Source organism: Echinops telfairi, unplaced genomic scaffold (assembly GCF_000313985.2).
Source record: "Echinops telfairi isolate 266 unplaced genomic scaffold, ASM31398v2 ScPeMD7_60;HRSCAF=208, whole genome shotgun sequence".
Lineage (NCBI taxonomy): Eukaryota > Metazoa > Chordata > Mammalia > Afrosoricida > Tenrecidae > Echinops > Echinops telfairi.
Genome location: NW_022103958.1, coordinates 34428514 through 34448404, shown reverse-complemented (window position 1 = coordinate 34448404; position 19891 = coordinate 34428514). Strand labels below are relative to the sequence as shown.

The window sequence follows — 19891 nt, the reverse complement described above, 5'->3', positions numbered from 1 at the left end:
TATAAATGTCCTTTGCCTCCCAGCTCTTTCCTCTATTTCCTTTGACTTTCCTCTTGTCCCACTATCATGCTCAGTCTTCATTTGGGTTTCAGTAAATCCTCTTGGTTACATTACCCTTGATCACTCCCTACCAGGCCTCCCACACCCTCCTCACCACCGATTTGGATTACTTGCTGTTCCCTTGTCCCTGGGTTTATTAACACCACTACCTTTCCCCCCACCTCCCCTTCTCCCATGTCCCCCCAGAACTATTGGTCCCATTGTTTTCTCCTCCAGATTGTTCATCTAGCCTATCTTATTTAGACAGACCTGTGGAGATAATAACATGCACAAAAACAGGACAGAGCAAAACCGAGCAACAATATACAACAAGCAACAACAAACCAATGACAAAAAAACAAAACAAAACACAACAAGAAAGAAAAACTTTTAGTTGGTTTAAGGACTGTTTGTTGGCCTTTAGGAGTGTTTTCCAGTCCAGTCTGTTGGGTCACCACGCCTGGCCCCAAAGTCCACCTTCAGCATTCTTTGGGGTCCTCTTTAAATAATTTTTGCCTTCCTTGTGTATGATGTCTTTGATGTCATCTCAGTACTTACCTGGTGTTCAATCATTAGTGTTCAGTGCATCAGATCTATTCTTGAGAGGTCTGTCTTCAAGGTTGTATTTTGCTCTTCTTGATTTTTCACAATTTATTTCAGTTTCAACTTGAACTTTTAGATGAGCAATTGATGGTCTATTCCATTATCACCACCTGGCCTTGTTCTGGCGGATGGTGTTGAGCTTCACCATTGTCTCTTCCACAGATGCGGTTGGTTTGATGCCGTGTGTTCCATCTGGTGAGGTCCACGTGTGTAGGAGCTGTGTATGGTGTTGAAAAAGCCTGTTGCCAGGGAATAGGTTGCTGGTCTTGCAAAATCCTCTCCTGTGATCTCCAGCATCTCTTCAGTTGCCAAGGCCATATTTTCCAACTACTGATCCTTGCTTCCCGTTTTTCTCCTTTTAATCACCAGTAACTACCATAAATGCATCTTGATTGTATGTGGATTAATTTCAAGCTTTGAAAGTTGGTAAAAATCTTCAATCTCTTCAACTTTGGCGTTCTTTGCTGGCATGTTAATTTGAATAGTATTATTAACTGATCTGTCCTGTAGATGTGCGTATATTATCTTATCACTGACAACATTGTGCTTCAAGATGGATTTTGAAATGTTCTTTTTGATGATGAGTGTGATGCCAATCTCCTTCAATTTTTCATTTCTGGCATAGTAAACCATCTGATTTTCCAACTCAAAATGGCCAGTACCAGCCCAGTCCAGTTCACTAACGTCTTTAGGAGTTCCGCTCAATTTTTGATGACTTCCAGGTTTCCCGTCTTCCCACGTTGTCCACTCCGCAGTGCCATTATCACTGCACTCTTGCAGTTGCGTCTTTTTATCCTGAGTCGTGACAAGTCAGCAAACTAAAGTCCCACGAGCTTCCCTCCAACCACCTCACTGAGATGGAGTCCACTTTGGGGAGGCAGCTCTTCGGCAGCCACGTTTGGAGTGCCGTGCAACCTCAGAGGTCCATCTTCCGGCACCACCTCAGACAGTGTTTGCTCCTCTGCCCTTCGCAAGGTTTTCACTGGCCAGTATTTTAGAAGTCGATGGCGAGGTTCTCCTTCCTAGTCTGTCATATTCTGGAAGCTCTGTTCAAACCTGTCTACCAGAGATGGGCCTGCTGGTTTTTGAAATACCAGTGGCCTAGCTTTCAGCAGGACACAGGCCACCAAACTATGTCAAACTGACAGGCACGTGATGGCTTCAGGAGACAGAGGTTTGATTTTCATGACTTACAAACCAGAGAACTGAGGCTCAGAGAGAGGCTGTAAATTACTCTAGGCTACATAACCAGACCAAACCTACTGCCACCGAGTCGATACCGACTCATAGCAACCCCATAGCAACTGCCCCTGTGAGTTTCCAAGAGTGTAACTCTTTGTGGGATAGAAAGCCCTGTCTTTCTCCCTCAGAGCGGTAGCCCTTGGGTTCTAGAGTCCTTTAGCCTAACTACCAAGCCTGGCCAAAGCAATGAATCAGCAAGATGCCGAGAATGGAAGGTGTCAGTCACATGGATGCTTAAGGAGAAATGCAGGACTCAGGACTTTGCCCCTTCAACCTCTGAGTTTAAGTTCCTTCTGTTAGGATATCTTATTTTATCCTCCACTACTTGAGGCAAGAGGAGTTCTTGGGTGGGGGAAATGGTTAAGCGCTGGACTCCTAACCGAAAGGTGGGTTGTTCAAACCCAGCCAAGGCCCAGCCACGAAGCATGGAAATGTGGCCTGCTGATCTGATCCCCAAAGGTTCAGCCTTGGAAACTGTATGGTCTCTAAGTGGTTCTGCTTGGCACACATAGCATGAGTCAGAGTCCACTCAACAGCCACTAACCACCACAGCATCTCAGCCGGAGCCTGTGTGAGCCGGGAAACAGCTGCAGGCAGCAGTGTGTGGTGGAGGGGAGACTGGCAGGCAAGCCGGAGCGGGCGCAGCCGACCCACAGAAAGAGGGAGTTGTTGAGAGTGGAGACATTTGCCTGGATGTTGCCTTACACACTCATGCCCCGCGGTCCAGGTCGTTCCCTCCGCTGACCTGGACCACATGACTCGTTGCAGATCCTGACGCAGTATCCCTGGAGGCAGCGGACAGGCCCAACTTCTTCCTCCGAGTCACAGCCAATGGGTCTCTGGAGCTGGCTAAGTGGCAGGCCAGTGATGCCTTCTACCACCATGCCACCTTCTCACTGCACCGAGGGACATGGCAGGCAGGGCTGGTGGCACTGGAGTCCCTGGCAAAGCCTGGCTCCTTCCTTTACGGGTTGGGCCCGACATTGGTCCTGCGGCTGTACGAACACACAGCGGCCTTCCGCCGGAACATGCTCTTTCGCCTGCTAGGTAGGTATCCACCCTGCGGCCGCCCTTGAACCCTCTACTCTCCTCACTCATCTCCCCTCCCTGCCCTCTCCCCATCCCAGCCCTCCAGTTGCCCCCCAAAGAGCACTCTCATCGTCCTGGCCCAAGGAGGCCGTGCGGCGCCACCCGAGATAGGAGGTGATCCAACCTCCTTGCTGGAGGTTGCAGGCTGCAGAGCCCTGGACAGTGTGGCCTGAGACTCAGCCAGCTCCTGGAGGCTCTCCTGGGCCCTGCCTCCGGCCGCAGGCCAACCACAGGATCTAAAAATACCATGGCCTTTGTGGATGAGAAGGGGAAACAGTCCTGGCTGCAGCGTGCGTGGCCGGAGACTCAGGTTTCTTGCTGATGGGAACACATGCCTGCCTCATGAGCTCCAAGACTGCCTGCTGGCCGCTGAGGAGCCACCTGGGGACCCTCTTCTCCCTGGACATGGATAGGGCAGCGCCCTGACTTTCCACCAAGGCCAACGGGGCTCCAGGGCTTTGCCACCCTCTCTACCACGTGTGTTTGCCCTCCAATGTCATTTCTTCTCGGCCTGGCCCATTAAGGAAGCAATCATAATTTCTTTATTGCTCTGGCCTCTCTGTACAGCGTGTGAACAGGTCTGTCTGTACCTGCTGGAGGAAGGGGCCCACACACACGTCCACATAGGTCTCCCCAGCCAGCCTTCAGCTTGTCCAAGCCACAAGCCACTTGCAACGCGGGGCAAGCTCACCCTGACATTCTGCATTTATGTTTATGGAGGCCCACCCAGGACAGCTCTGCCACTGCCCGGGAGGGGAAGACTTGTCCAGGATAGGAATGCTGGCACGCGCTCCTCTCTGGAATGCACCAGGCAGAAGGGTACCAGCCTGATGGCCTCAGATCCAAATTCTGATGTTGGAGGAGAACCCCATCTTCCAGTCTTTGTTTCCTCACCTGTGAAATGGGAGCATTTGCCTCATAAGGTTGTTGTGACGATTGGCTATGTATATATCCTCAGGGCCTGGCACACAGTAGGTGCTCCCCGCTACCCGCCCCCCCACAACTGGTAATGTCAGTTCTTGGTTCTGAGGTTCTTCACAGAAGCTGCATGGCAATCGGGGAGCCTGGAGGAGCTGTTGTATGGGGCTGTCCCCCTGTTGGATCCCACCTCCTTGTTCATCAGGGGTCTGACCTGTGTGCCAAGGTGGTCCGAGGTCTTCGCTGCCTTTCAGCCTCCCGCGGGCCGCCCCCTGAGGACTCTTCACTTATGAAAACACTAGCCTCCAAGTCTCTTTCAGGAAAGTCTCCCCTGGAAAAGTTCCCTGCGCCTTCTGCGGCCCCGTTTTCTCATCTACAGAACGGGATACTCACGGTCTCCCAGGAGGATGACTGAGCGATCCCGCAGGGGAGGTCTAGCTTCGTGCTTGGGGCATTTCAGGATCGGCGATGTCCTTGTTATTAATACGATTTCTGTTTGCCCCAGCTGCAAAACAAGGGCAGTGGTCAGATCAACCACACCCTCCGAGTGGAAGACGAGCTTACAAAGAGGGCGCCCCAGCGTGCCCTCTGGGAAGAGAGAGGGCGGGGTGGGGTGGGGGAAAGCGGCTCCTTCTTTGCAGAATGCCAGCAGGTCTTGGACTGAGAGAAGGGACCCTGCTCCAATGCCTCGCCTCACCCCTCGAGGGCTGCAGAGGCCGTCCAGGGTGGGGGGCGTGGGAGGGGAATGGAGACTGAGTCCTGGGTGCCGTTTGAGCCTGAACACGCTGCTTTCAGGGCAAGAGGCCCAAACTTCCTCTGGCCACGCTCAAGGCCCAGCCCCAATCCTGCTGTGCCCCCCACCCCACCCTGAAGTCTTCAGCCCCAGCACCAAGCCCCCATGGCCCCAACTGGAAGACATTGACCCCATGTTTCCCTTTGTGTTGGCTTTTCCGTTTTCTTCATGGTGCCTGCATGAGGCCATTGGTCTGGTCCATGGTGCAGGAAGGACACAGGGTGGTCTGGCATGACCTCTGCCCTCTGGCACCTGACCTGGAGCTGGTTGGTGCTGTCTCAGGCTAGGGCCCTGGGGTGGGTGCCTTCCAGGTGTCAAGCCCTCGGGGGCTGCCTACCCCATCTGTGAGTGGCGCTATGATGCCTGTGCCAGCCCCTGCTTCCAAACCTGCCGAGACCCACAGGCAGCCAGCTGCCAGGAGGTGCCCAGGTAAGCAGGCAGGGGTCCAGGTGTGCACACCTGTGTGTTTGAACATGCTGGGTGCAAACGTGTCTCACTGTGTGAATGGGCTTGTGTGTAGTCCATGGGCAGAGGCATGCCCGTGCCCTGAGGTGTATATATGTAAGTACCGGGAGCCTCTGGGCCACAGAGGTCCAACTTAGGTGCAACCTGCACTTATGAACTGGCCCCTGTTAAAAAATACTGAAAATTCAAGGTACATACAATGGCTTGTAATAACAGATGGGTGCTATTTTGCGACACCCATCAAAATGTTGTTGTTGCTGTTGCTGTGGCGCAGTGGTGATGAGTGGGCTGTAACTGCAAGGTCAGCAGTTTGAAACCACCAGCTGCTCCTTGGGAGGAAGATGGGGCTTTCTACTCCCCAGTTCCCATCTCAGAAACCCACAGGGGGCAATTCTGCCCTGTCCTAGAGCATCACTGTGAGCCGGCATCCACTCGATGGCAGTGAGTTTGGGTTCTGGTCTGGTAGTATGATGTTAGAGACACTCCAGTGTGCCTGGAGGGGTTCAATGTTTCCTGTGTACAGAGCGGTCATCACATACTAACTCAAGACGAAGACAAGCATAGGACCAACTGGTGTTTGATATGGACTGTTCCCATTTAAAGACCCATTTGGCTGAGAGACAGATTTAGGAAATTGTAATCCGGGACTGCTTGTACTCATGTGCATTTGTGTGTGTGTGTGTGTGTGTGTGTGTGTGTGTGTGTTTCATGTGCTGTGGCAGGAGAAGGTGGGTACCAGAGTGACTGTGCCTTAATACGGACATATGTGCATATCTGTTTGTGAATGCTGTGCATGTAACAGAGGTGTGTGTGTGCATACAACATGTGTGGGCTGTGTGTGTTTAGTGTTTTGTGTAGCTGTGTGTCCAAGGGTGGTGCCCACACTGATTGCTTGTATGTGTGTGTGTGTGTGTGTGTGTGTGTGTGGTCGGGGGAGTGTATATGTCTATGTTTATACATGTGTTTGTGACTGCTTTGAGGCCTGCCTGCTTGGGTGGGTGTGCAAAGCTGCGTGAGACTGCACCTATGTGGGGATGCACTTGGGTTCGTGCAAGTGCTTGCACACACGTGTGTATAACCAAACTTTGTTCACGTGTTGCCCTGTCGGAGTGAGCTCCTCTGCAAATGTGTGCCTAGTGCACATTCGGGCAGCGTGCTCCGAAATCCTCATGTACCAGTGTCTTAATGGAGACTCACATGAGTGTGTACATGATAAGAACACACACAGGTGTACATTACGCAAAGGGGAGCCCTGTGCTCTGCCAGAAAAGAGCGGGTGACCCTGCCGCAGACGGCTAACCTGCTCCTGCTCTGTTGGCAGGGTGGAAGGCTGTGTCCCCACGTGCCCCGCCCCCAGAGTCCTGGATGAAGTCACACAGAGATGCGTCTACCTGGAAGACTGTGAGTTTCCAACATCTCATCCCTCCTGTAACCCCCAGGCCTCGCTGGGCATGGCCCCAGGCAAGCAGGGTCAGCATAGGGGTCAGGCCATCTGGCCCACCCGCCCCTTTCATGGAGGGAAACACAGAGGCCTGGGTCCGGAGCGAGAGCACTCGCTGATCCTTGGCGTGGGGGGGGGCAGATCAGGCTGCCTGGGGAAGCTGACAGCTCACAGGGACCCGGTCATCGTGGCCCCTCTAAGGTCACCGTCCCCACCTACCTGAGCTTCTCTGTCATCTTCCTCAGGTGTGGAGCCAGTGGTCTGGGTCCCCACAGAGACCCTTGACAATGAGACCCAGACTCCCAGACAAGAGCTGTCCACCCCTGGTCCCCAGGAGCTGCCCCTCCCACAGGAAACTCCAACGACCCCTCCTCACAGGCCAGCCCGCCCCACAGCTGTCCCCCTCACCACGACCCTGAGCCCACAGCCAGGGGCCACTGAGGGGCCAGCACCAGCTCCAGGCTCCACCCTGTCCACGCTGCAGCCGTTGCAGGGGCTCCCCGCATCTGATCTTCCCGCCCACCCCACGGAGGCCCCGACCAGCCAGGGAGCACCCGATGGCCAGCCGGCTGCCCTCCACACCCCACCATCCACATCCCTCTACCTATCACCGCAAAAACCCACCCCTGGTCCAGGGCCCAGTGCTATGGAGACCCTCAGGGTGACCGTGACCCTAACGGAGAGCCGAAACGTCACGGTCTCCTCCCGGTCACCCCCCGTGCCTCGCTTCCCACTCCTGACCAAAGCCGTGACGGTGCCCAGCCCCGGCCCCTGGCCCATTAGGTCCACGCCCTTGCCGCCCATCTCCAGCCTGGGGCTGCCAGCAAGCCCCTCCTCTAGGCCAGGGGCTTCCCCAGCAGTGACCACCAGGCCCGCTACCTCCTTGGAGTCCCACAAAGCCCTGCTGACAGCCGCCATAGCCAAGGTCACACACAGGACAGGGGGACCCCCGGCTACCCTGCCCCAGAGCCTCTCCGCTTCCAGCAGTCCCCCACCCTTGGCTCCTCTCCATCCTGCCACAACCAAGGGAGTAGAGGTCGCGCCGTCCTCTGAGAAGGTTGAACCCGGACACGGGCAGCCGGAGGGCCTGGCACAGCCAAGCCCCTCTCCCACTGCTCCGCCCCATCCCGCCCAGCATACCACCACCACTGCCACCACAGGGGCTCCGGCTCTGCCCCCTGGGGCCCCAGCTGCCTCCAGCCAGCCCACAGTTGCTCAAGGGCTAGGTGCCACCCCCTTGAAGTCCCTGGACTCGACTCGGCCATCCCAGCTCCTTTCTGGCCTCCCTCCTGACACCAGCCTGCCTCTGGCCAAGGTGGGCACCTCTGCCCCAGTGGCCATGCCCGGCCCCAAAGGCTCTGGCACCACCCCTCCACGCCAACAGCAGGCCACATCTCTGGCCATGGCCACGGCCTCACCTGCTCAGACGCTCAGCCCAGCCCTGTCTCTCAGCCCAGCTGTCATGGCCCCGGGGCACCCACCCAGTCACACTGCCTCCCAGACAACTGGCATAGTTCCAGACCTGCTTCTGGGGGTCACACTGTCAACTGCTGGAGTCGTGGCCCCGGCTGAGGGGGTGTCCTCTGCAGTTTCTGTCACCCCAGCAGAGAGCACCACGGGGAAGAGGGCCACGCTGTCAGAGCCAGGGGCTCTGTCCACCTTGGCACATGGCTCGGCCCAGGGTGGGCCCACAGAGCTCACAGCGGCTCTGGGCCACACGCTTACTGCCTGGGTGACTGAGGCCGAGGGGCCCCGAGCTGGCTCGGTGCCACCAATGCCCACATGGTATGCTCCGAGCCAAGTGTCTACCAGGACCGCCCCTAGGGAGAGCTCGCTGGTTCCACTCCCTCAGCTGGTTGAGGCCCACGGCACTCTGGCAGGCCCTCAGCTCCCCGCAGGGCCAGCGAGAGAGGCCACTACTGAGCAGTCTGGGCGCTCGGCACCGGCCAAAAGCATCCCCGAGGGCCTGGCTGAGGCCTGGACAGCAGACATGGAGATGAACACATCTGATGCCTGCATTGTGAGTGACTTGCTCTGTCTGCCTGCGCATACGTGATGGTTGAGCTGGTGTGAGTGTGTGTTTCGGGTGTTGTGCGTATGGGCACAGCAGCCTTGGGGGCACCACGGGCCAAGTGTCAGCTGTGCCTGAGTTTCCATGCTTATGAGTTGCTGAGTGTCCACACTGACATCCCTGGAGCTCTCTGAGCAGGTCAGGCAGCCCAGCAGAGGACTCAGAGCCAGGACCCTAGACTCCAGGCCTCTCTGGAGTCCAGCCCCTGGCTCCAGGGGTGGGTAGAGGCGCAAGCCCTCTGCTCGGTGGAACTCACACTTGGAGGGACTCTGTAGCCCCTCTGTGCAGCCTGGGGGTTGGGGTGGAGTAGGTGGCTCTGACCTCTAGGGTGGACATTCATGTAGTCCCCTCCCCCCTCTGTCCTCAGCCAATCGCAGAGCAGGACTGCGTCCGCCACATCTGTCTGGATGGCCAGTTGATCCGTGTGAATCAGACTCAGCACTGTCCCCATGGCGCTGCGCCCCCACGCTGTGGGGTCCTGGGCTTCGCCGTGCGGGTGGGCGGGGACCACTGCTGCCCACTCTGGGAGTGTGCCTGTGAGTCCTGGTGTCAGCCATGGCCTCTGACCTTACAGACTCCTCCCATGTGACCTCTAATCTCAGTGAACCCCTGACCTCATAGATTTCTAACCCCGTGACCCCTGGCCTGAGTGACTCTCTGGAACTCTTGCCCTCTTCTCGCCCCCTGCCCCCTCCCCAGGTCGGTGCTCCATCTTTCCCGACCTGAGCTTTGTGACCTTTGACGGGAGCCACGTGGCCCTGTTCAAGGAGGCCATTTCCATCCTCAGCCAGAGCCCAGATGAGATGGTCACTGTCCACGTCCTCGACTGCAAAAGTGCCAACCTGGTGACCGCCCTGGCTGCCCCTCCTGCTGGTGCCCTGGGGCTCTAGGGGGGTGGGTTGGGACTTGAGGGGTGCCAGACGTGAGGGCACACATAACAGCTCCCCATGGAGTCTCCTGGCATGGGCACCACCTCACAGCTCTGGAGAAAGGACTGGGTGCAGCTGCCACTCCCCGGCCCTTTCTGAGGCCTGAGAAGTCTCCCTAGCCCATCCTAGTGGCCCAGAGCTGAGGGGGAGGGCACTGAGTGCAGAGGGGCCAAAGAGCTTGCCCAGGCTGTCTCCTGGGAGCAGGCCCACTGAGATGCCCCCACGGAAGGAGGATGGAAGGAGGCCGTCTTCTTCCCCGCGGGGCTTGTGTGAAGTCGGGCGGAACTAGCAGTGTGCTAGCGGAGGCATTGCACCGTCTTCGCAGCCGCGATGGGCGCCCTGGCGTAGTGGGCAGGGAGGCTGTGCTCAAGCTTGCTGCGCCGGGGCTGCAGTTGATCAGCGGGGCTCTCTCTGCAGGGGCACCTCAACTGGCCGCCCTTCTGCCTCGTGATGCTGAATGTGACTCACCTGGGACATCAGGTCACCATCGGCCGCTTCAACCGGAAGGTGAGCGCATCCGAGGGCCGGCCCTCCAGGGCTGGGCAGCCCAGTGGCAGGGCGTCCAGTGTGGTAGGGTCTGCGGCTCGGACAGACGTGGTGGGGGGGACAGGTGAGGAGGGGGCCCTCTTCAAGAGAAATAATACAAAGTTCAGCCAGCTCCCCATTAAGTTGGTCCTGGCTCACAGTGCCCCTGGCTGGACAGAGTAGAACTGCGCCCCAAAGGGTCTTCAGCAGCCTGTATCTTCCTTATCCTGTGCCGCCATTGCAGAAATGCTATAGGGGAGGCTTTGACGAACAGATCTTATTTTCTCCCAGCTGGGACACTAGACGTCTAGGATTGCAGGAGGCTGGCCCCAGGGAAGGCTCTCTCTGCCTGTTGGCTCTGGAGGAAGGTCCTGCTGCTCTTGGGCAGTGTGTGTGTGTGTGTGTGTGTGTGTGTGTGTGTGTGTGTGTGTGCGCGCGCGCGCGCGCGCGCTTTCTCTTCTCCCATCTCTGCTTCTTCGCTTGTTTGCGTCATCTCCTTTATATCCCCGGTGAGATGGACTTAGACGCAGCCAACCACAGCCCCAGCTGTTGATGGCAGCACAGACAGCCCATCCCATGGCATTCGCGCCACAGGCACTGAGCTTGGGAATGACAACATGGATTTTCAACTCACCGTAGCTGGTTTTCCAGAAGGAGGTCACCAGCCTGTTCTTCCGGGGCACCTCCAGGTGGACATGAGTCTCCAACCTTATGGCCCGCAGCCGAGTGCGCTGACCATTTGGGCCACTCAGAGATTCCAACGCAGAGTTGTTGTCATTGAATGTCGGTGGTTATCCAGACCTTGTCTGACTGAGGAGCACGGCCCTATGGAGTTGGGCCATCGCCATGGGAGCAGATTCACTCTCTCCTGCCCAGCCACTGGGTGGGTGGGCTCAAACGACCAGCCTTTCCATGACCAGTTGAGCACGTAGCCATCGCACCCGCAGGGCTCCTTAATACAAACGGAGTCAGGTCCATGGAAAAGCGATTGCCAGCTTAGAAGTGACTGTACCATTTAGGATGATGGACCTCTGGAACGTCCAGGAAAGAAGCATCCTCGGAGCACTCATGTGAGCGAGGAAGCCGCCATGGCAACCAACACTGCCCTTAATTATTGTGGTTAAAGTAATGAACGTTTTTTGCAATTGCTACAGTTAAAGATGGTGGCTGGCTGAACACGCTACTAGGGCCTTTCCACACTACCAGGGGCCGGAGAGTCCAGCAAAGCCCGCCCCTGTGCTGGGCAGCTGGATCCCCCATTCAGAGGCACTAGCTATCCTGGCTCCTCCCAAGGGCACAGTCTTCTGACCCTTGGGCTAGGACCTCTGTCCTCAACACACTTGAACTCTCCACTACTCCAACAGCAAAGTTGGGGTGGGGGGGGGGGAGGCGCACGGAATCTGCTTGGTGTTTATAATTTTGCGCAATAGTTGAATCAAAATCCAATTTGAAAAAATACCTGTTACAGGCTGAGAGTGAGCCTTGGACACAAAAGGGTGATGCGTTAATCAGTCTAAGCATCACTCTTGCTTAGACAGAGACTCAGTCCTTGTGCTTCTGTGTGTGCAGAATATCGTAACCATGGTTCCAAAGGAAGTCAATGATACCAGCAGTAAAGCTGAGAGGAAAACTATGAGAGCCCGATAGAGCAAAAGAAAAAAAATCACTGCGAAATTTGAATCCGGTCTCTGCTTGTCTGATTAGGCAGCTGAATACAGCACTATCAGCATGGCGGGGAGAGGCGAGTGATTAAAGCAGCCAATGTAGCAAAAGGTGTGAAATCGTTAACTAGGAAGCAAAGAACCATTGAAGAGGTTGAAAAGTGACTATTAGTTTGGATACATCAGAAACAACTTGAGGACAACAGTGTATCTGAGACAGTGATATTCGAAAAGGGCACAAGCCTCCTTGGTGATTTATAAGTGTAATTTTAGGCCTCAGAACCAATTATTTCTTTTGGGAAAAGTATGTTTCCGTCTCCAACTCGTTTGGAGTTCGAACACAAATTTGGAACAAATGGAGTTTGTCAACTGGGTATTACTGTAGCTTATGTTCCAGATCATCCACAAAGTGGTTAATAAAACAGAAGGCCGCTTTGAGGGAAGGGGAGACTGTCATCATGTGGCCGCCGATTCAGGGTGACCCAGAGTGTGCAGAGTGGCCCTGAGCTCTAGGGGATCACGGAAGCAGGAAGGAGTTGACCGCACCTTACTTTTGAGATGCCTCTGGGAGGTTTGACCCATCAACCGTTTGGTTAAGAGGCCAGCCCTTAACCACCCAGGTTAAGGGTCACCCAGGGACGTCCCCAAGGTCACAAAGCCTTCTGCCTCTTGGGCTGGGACTGTGTGATTCATGTTCTGGATAATGTGCCACACGGGTGATAAAGCATTATGATGTCTTTGGGGATGGATATAAAGTCATTATCACTATGTTAAACCCCTAATTTTTTAAATCTCACATTTCTGCAGAGCAGAACTAATCATCTGTAATACAATTACATTTAACCTTGTTAATAGAGGCAGTCTCTCACTGCCACTGAGTTAGCGCTGACTTATAACTACCCACTATGGGTTTCCGAAACTGTACCTGTTTACGGAAGTGGAAAACCCAGTCTTTCACCCGCTGAGCTGCTGCTGGTTTCGAACTGCTGACCATGCAGATCGCAGCCCAACACTTAACCACTACTCCACCAGGGCTTCATCAGAGAGGCTTTATTTCATTTAATTTAAAGAACTTGAAAGTGTGAGCGTTGGGTGTGTATTTAAGAAACATTAATTGAGTTCTAATTTATGTCAGGCCAGGGCAGGGACTTGGGGTTTCAAGATGAATCAGACGTAATGTCCTAGAGAAACTCATGGTCCGCTGGCGATTTTGGTGAGGGGACAGATAGATGTCCCTTGGTCAGCGCAGGATAGGGACACCCCAGAGGAGGTGTGCTCAGCTTAGCGGCCAGGCGTTCCAGGAAAATCTCTCCGAGGAACTGGCCAGAGCAGAATCAGGGTCAGAATCAGGAAAGAGAAAGTGGTTTGCACGGCTCAGGGTGGTGTTTCTTTGGGTACGGAAATGTTGCTTGCCTCCAGCTGGGTTTTTCGGTTTCTTTGATTTTGGTGTATAAACGTGCTTTCAGATTCTCTCATGTCATCCGGGACGATGTCTTTCCACGTGTACTGGAAATAGAGCCGGGCACAAAGCAAGTGCCCTAATGAATGTTTGTCAAATGGATGGATGGATGGATGGGTGACGGATGGGTGGACACGTTGTTCTCACATACCACTCCCACCCTCTTCCAAACACAGGTGACTGTGGATTCACAGCCAGTGCACCCCCCTGTGAGCAGGTTTGGGTTCAGAATCGAGGACACAGGCCACATGTACGTGATCCGGACCCCTTCACACATTCAGATCCAGTGGCTTCACAGCTCGGGGCTCATGATCCTGGAGGCCAACAAAGCTGCCGAGGTCCAGGGCCGTGGTCTGTGTGGTGAGGTGGGACCTGAGTGGGGAGGGGGGAGATTCTTTCCAGGCCCACCTCTGCAGGCACAGGCACCCAGGGGAGGCAGGGACGGGATGCCAGGTCAGAGGGTAAGATTAGCAGGGCTGCCAGAGCAGGGAGGCAGAACATCTTACGTTCTGGGGCTGAGGCTGGGGCTGCCAGCAGGGAGATGGTGCAGGGCTCTGGCCTCGGCCAGTTGTCACCTCAGCCGGGATTGTCTGTCAGCTCCTGACAGCCTCCTAATGCCAGATAATCCTTCCCGTCTGCATTGGCCGGGGCACTTCACAAAGCTCTTGCACACGCTGACCTCGCTTGTTCCAGGTCAGCCACACAACAGCCCCGAGAGGTGGGCATGATAGCCCCTTTGAACTGAAGAATAGGGGCTCAGAGAGGTTAAGTGGCAGCCTAAGGTCACACAGCAGAGATGCCACTGTGCATGGGGCTAGTCCTAAGGGACTGAGTGTGGTCTAAGAGAAAAAGGAGGGGCCCTGGGACTTGGGGGTGCAGGCTGCTGCGCCTTGCCATGGTTGAGTGATGGCTGACATAGAAGCACTTACACCTGGCGATGCAGAGTGGAGACTTGGAATTGGGGACCCCACAGCATAGGGACAAGACTGAGGGTGTCTGCAGATGAGTGACAGCTGCACCGCTCAGGGCAGGAGGGAGGCAGCTCCAGGAGGAGGGTCTCTGGAAGAGAAGAGACTTTTCAGTTACTTCAACAAATCACCGGGAGCCCTGGTGGCATAGTGGGTTACTCCCGGGCTGCGAGCCACAAGGTTAGCGGCTCGAGACTCCCAGGCGCTCTGGGGCAGAAAGGGGAGGCTCCTGATGAGGTTTCACGCAGGGAAAAGCATAGGAAAAGCTAAGCAAACAGCCCCAACATCCACAGTAGAGAGTCAATAGATAACACAGACATCTAAGAAATAAATACATACCATATATACTCGAGTACAAGCTGACCCGAATATCAGCCAAGGGACCTAATTTTACCACAAAAAACCATTACCATAAAAAAGCATTAAAAATATACTGAAAAATCCAGCTTATACACGAGTATATACAGTACATAAAACTCAAGAAATGCCAGTATCAACATGCTATTAGGAAAAATGGGGCAAACGTGGAAGAAACAAAAGACATATTGTCTTTGGGAGCAAAAATCGGGGAGGGCAATGTGGGGGGCGGTGTGGGATGGCTGACAGACCTGGTAAATCTAATTTTAGAAGTGCGTGTGTGACTGGTGGAAATGATTGAGTACACGAGACGAGAAGAAGCATGCGCACCCACATTACATCCTCTGCACCCACGAGCACCTTTACACCCCAAACCCTCTCTGCGCACGCTGGCCCGAGTCAGTCTGCCCAGGCTCAACTCTGGTTCGTGCAACACGTTGGTCTTAGCTGCTGTCCCAGGAGACACAGCTGTGTCCAGAGACACCGTCTGAGAACCCGTCAGGGCAGGTCTACGCTGGCCTCTGGGGTCCTTGTGCGTGGGAGTTGACTCACTCCCTGGCAGTATGTTGGTGTTCTTTCCTTAGTTTGGTCACAGGGGACCGGAAGCGAGAAGCTGACACACTTCCAGTTTCAGAGAGAGCCCCTATCACTAACCTGACAGACCCCAGCCGCCATCCTCTTCACACCATTTCTTCCTGCTGCCCAAGTGCATGGCCAGCAGGAGTCCAGGGAACCAATGCTTCCAAGGGACACCTTGGTGACCCCCTCAGGGTCTCAAAGGAAAGACCAAAGAGCTGGCCAGGGAGGGGAGCCATTGATCCAATCTGAGGGTCACTTATTAAATCACGCTTTAGGTTCCCAGGACTGGTGGTGGGCAGTGTCAGAGGAGATCATACCTCTGTCTTTCTGAACTACCACACTCAGGATCCTGGACATGTTGCCAGGTGTCTTGGAAAAGGACAAGATCAATGTCTTGTCCTCAGAGAGCTAAAAATCTTCTGTGAAAGATAGACCTGTAAACCAATAACTGGCGTACAGAATCGGGAAGGTTGTGGGTAGGTGCACCACGCTTCCTTGAAGGAACACCTTCTAAGAAAGCATTTATGGGGCAGGGAGCAGCCTAGGCAAGGCCCTGGGCAGAGAAGCATGTAGGTAGAGCTGAGAGCACATTGGTAAAACCTGGAGCTGAAGGGCAGTCAAGGTCATACCAGTGGCTGTAACAGATGACCTTCATCTGGTCCCCATCGAGGTGCACTAATACCACAGTTACTTCCTACTCCACTCACCTCACTGGTTAGCCATAGTCCAGAGCCCTTCCGCCTTGAGGATTGGCCGTCTCCCACATGCAGCCCCTAACTCTACAGAAGGGAAAGGAACATGGCGGCTCCGGCATGGGAAGCTTTCCTGGATGAGGCCTGCCAGTGGTGCCTTAGTGCACATTCCATTGGCTAGAACTCAGTCACATGGTCTCAGTCAGCTGCAAAGGGGGCTGGGAAACAGGCTAGCTGAGTGCCCGGGAGAAGAGGTAACAGATGTAGCCATCTGTGAAAGCATATTTTTTTGAGGTAATGCTTTATTTTGATCAATGTTAGGAATTGCAAAATTAGTGGGGCTTCCTATCTATATTTGCCCCAGACTTACCAATTTTTCACATTTTGCCACATTAGTTCTCTCTTTTTGTAACACACACACACACACATATCAAAACACATGTGAGTTGTGTTTGTCTAGCTATGACATACATATATGCATTTTGAAGCAAACCATTTGAGGGTTAAGTCTGAGGCCCTAGCCCCAACACTTGGCTGTGTATTCCCTGAGAACAAAGCATATCCTTGCACAGCGCGCCCTGAGCTCTGTGGCTTTGTTTCCCCACATGCATACAGTGGGGATAATAAGATACCAGCATGAAAGCATCGTTGTGTAGAAGGAATACACATGGTGGGGGCTGGGGCAGGGAAGCACTGGGGATCGGTGGGACTCCGGGCAATCTCCCCCCTTTCAGGGATCTGTGATGGTGATGCAGCCAATGACCTCACCCTGGAGGATGGCTCTGTGATAGGTGGGACTGAGGACCCCGCTCCCTTCCTGGACAGCTGGCAGGTGCCCAGCTCCCTGACCTCGGTGGGCCAGACCCGCTTCCGCCCGGACAGCTGCGCCACCGCCGACTGCTCACCCTGCCTGCGCATGGTGTCCAACCGCACCTTCAGCGCATGCCACCGCTTCGTATGTGCCACGGGTGCAGGGTGGGGAGGCGTCCCAGGCTGGGCCTGTCTGAGTGCTCGGGAAGCGGTTGCGAGTCCGCGCAGGCTCTGCGTCCCCTCTGGGCAGGGCTGGGAGGAGCTGGGCCCTGGGGTGTGTGCAAGATGAGGCAGGAAGAGTCCGCACTGCCTGGTTCCTGTGCCCAGGTCCCCCCGGAGTCCTTCTGTGAGCTGTGGATCCAGGACACCAAGTATGTGCAGCAGCCCTGTGTGGCTCTAACGGTTTACGTGGCCATGTGCCACAAGTTCCACGTGTGCATCGAGTGGCGGCGCTCCGACTATTGCCGTGAGTGTGCTGGGCGGGGCGGGGTTGCTTCTCCATCCCTAGCAGAGGGGGCTGAGGCTGCTGGCCACAGGTCTAATCTGGGCTTTAGCAGGTGTAGTGATCCTTCCATGCGTTCATCCCCAGGTACCAGGGGGCTTCCAAGGGGTATTAAAAGATCATGGAATTTTCCCAGCAACGTTTTCAAGCCCCCTCATATTAATAAATGTATAAAGACTTTATAAATAAAATCACAGATCAGCCAATCCGTATACTTCATTATAGTCTATGTTAAAGAACCAATACGATTTAGTTGTTAATTTCTCCGTTTCCCTGAGTCGTTTTGCCTCACCTGTATGGGACAATGATAACAGTCCCCTCCTAGGCTTGCTTAGGATCCCTGGTGGTGTAATGGTCATGTATGGGGCTACTAACTGCAAGGTGAGCAGTTCAAAACCACCAGTCACTCCATGGGGGCGAAATGAGGCTTTCTATTCTCATAAGGAGTTACAGTCTTGGAAACTCAGGGGCACTTCTGCCCTGCCCTATTGGGTCCGTATGAGCCGGAATTGACTCAATGGCAGTACGTGTTTGTTGAGTACTACCAAAGCAGGCTGGGTTGGGCCCATGGGATGTTTTTGCTAGCACCTGGTCCAGAGGAGGCCCAGGATGCCCGTGCCCTCGGTTTCTGTGTGCAGGCTGTGAGGCAGCAGCGATGCTCTGGGCGACTCCCCGGCCCTTCCTGCTCTTTCAGCCATTAGAAGGGAGCCCTAGCAGGGCTCTGAGTGAGCCCTGGTGCCCGATGTGCCCCTGCAGCCTTCCTGTGCTCCAGTGACTCCACATACCAGGCATGCGTGGCAGCATGTGAGCCCCCGGAAACCTGCCAGGATGGGGTCCTGGGCCCTCTGGACCCAGAGCAGTGCCAGGTGCTGGGCGAGGGCTGCGTCTGCGCGGAGGGCACCATTTTGCACCGCCGCCACTCGGCACTCTGCATCCCGGAGGACAAGTGTGGTGGGTCCTCCTCTCCCGTGTCCGGGGCTCCCCCACCCTGTTGCCCTCAGCCTGGGGTCCCTTGTGCCCCCTATGCTGAGGTCTATATCCTGTCCCTTTGGGTTTGTTTTGCGAATGGCCACTGCTCCCAAGAGGGTCTAGGCTGGCCTGGAAGAGTCGGGGTCTCTTCCGCGCCCCTTCCTCAGTCTCCTGCCCACCTTGCCGCCCCTGCAGCCTGCACTGACAGTGCAGGGGTGCCACGAGCCTTGGGGGAGACCTGGAACAGCTCGCTCAGTGGCTGCTGCCAGCACCAGTGCCAAGCCCCAGACACCGTGGTTCCTGTGGACCTGGACTGCCCGGGGCCCCGCCCTGAGAGCTGCCTGCGCTTCGGGGAGGTGGCCCTGCTGCAGCCCACTGAGGACCCCTGCTGCCTGGGGGCTGTTTGTGGTGAGTACTTTCACATCCCTGAACTCAGCTATGGCTACCAGCCCTGTCCACTGGCTTCATGGGTGGGACAAGGCTTGGAGATCGAAGCATCTTGTGGGGTGGGCGTGGGGGTTTGTGGGGAACCCTGGTCGGGGCAGCAGGGACTGTGGGTTACACGTTATTTAGTGCCCCGGGAACAGAAACACCCCAGGTAGATGCCTTGAGTCTTGGCGTTTGGGATATGACAAGTCTGGGCTTCTACCAGCTCGGGCCAAAGGTCCCAGTCTCCTCTCCACATCTGTGGGCCCAGGACTACGTGGCGCCCTTTCTGTGTCTTCCCCTGGGGTCTCTGTGCAGGAGCTCCGGTGCAGAGATGTGCTCTGGCCTCGCTCTTCTTTCTTGGTGATGGGCCGGACCCTCCTTCTTCGCTTCCTTTTCTGTCTTCTTTTGTTCAAGGAAAGGTGATGCAGGCATCATCCCAGGAAAGCTCCCCTACATCCCATCAGGGCCATGGACTGAGTAAGGGGGTTCCTGCCCGCTCATCCCCTTACAATTGATTGACTGATCACATTGGATCACCTTATTATACAACTGCTAATCCACATCGTTACCTAACTGGCAAACCACTGAGCGTCATGGCCCAGCCGAATTGACACTTCTTTGGGGGATCACAAGTTGATCTGTGGGGGTAAAGGTTAAAGACGTGGATGCTGGTTGGACTCTTATTGCACCGTCTTGTAGCCGATTGACCTCTACCCAGACATCGAGTAGCCTCCAAGTTTAAGTGGACTCACTTGGAACTTGAGGTTACTAATAAATTCACTCCCATCTAGACTTTTCCGGCTCACAGGGAACCTGTGGGGCAGGGTAGAATGGCCCCTGTGGCCTTCTAAGTCTGAAACTATTTACAGACGTATAGAAAGTCTCATCTTTCTCCCTCAGAGTAACTGGTGTTTTCGAACTTCTGACCTTGCAGTTAGCAGCCCAGCAAGTAACCCCCATGCCACCAGGGCTCCTAGGGATAATAACTGTACCTACATTTTGGGTTGTAGGAATTTTCTAGGTTAGCACTGATTTAAGATGGCACCTGGCATGCCTCCGGGAATATGAGCTCTTTTTGTTCTGGTCTCTCCGGGACCCCTGTGCACCCTTCTTGTAGTCAGGGCCTTGGGGCCTGGAGGAGTAAAGGGGGCCAGGTGTCCAGCAGTGCTGCAGGCCCCGAGCCATGCTGGGCCCCAGGTGACAAACCCCATGGCCCCTGGGCCAGTGTGTAACCAGACTCTGTGTGAGGGCCTTGCCCCAACCTGCCGCCCAGGCCACCGGCTCCTCACCCACTTCCAAGAGGACTCCTGCTGCCCCAGCTATAGCTGTGGTGAGACGCATTGGGGGGGG

General features: G+C 55.2%; 1 protein-coding gene across 1 annotated transcript in view; it reads left to right on the top strand.

The window, feature by feature from the left end:
- The window catches only part of OTOG (otogelin), an 82587-nt gene that overhangs the window by 51105 nt on the left and 11591 nt on the right, over positions 1-19891 (top strand). The window contains exons 33-45 of the mRNA XM_045291141.1: positions 2653-2931; positions 4996-5113; positions 6471-6550; positions 6836-8610; positions 9029-9197; positions 9361-9506; positions 10008-10097; positions 13412-13595; positions 16566-16786; positions 16969-17107; positions 17900-18094; positions 18308-18520; positions 19767-19871. Of these exons, the coding sequence (XP_045147076.1) occupies positions 2653-2931; positions 4996-5113; positions 6471-6550; positions 6836-8610; positions 9029-9197; positions 9361-9506; positions 10008-10097; positions 13412-13595; positions 16566-16786; positions 16969-17107; positions 17900-18094; positions 18308-18520; positions 19767-19871 (3714 nt within the window). The remainder of the gene's footprint in view (positions 1-2652; positions 2932-4995; positions 5114-6470; positions 6551-6835; positions 8611-9028; positions 9198-9360; positions 9507-10007; positions 10098-13411; positions 13596-16565; positions 16787-16968; positions 17108-17899; positions 18095-18307; positions 18521-19766; positions 19872-19891) is intronic.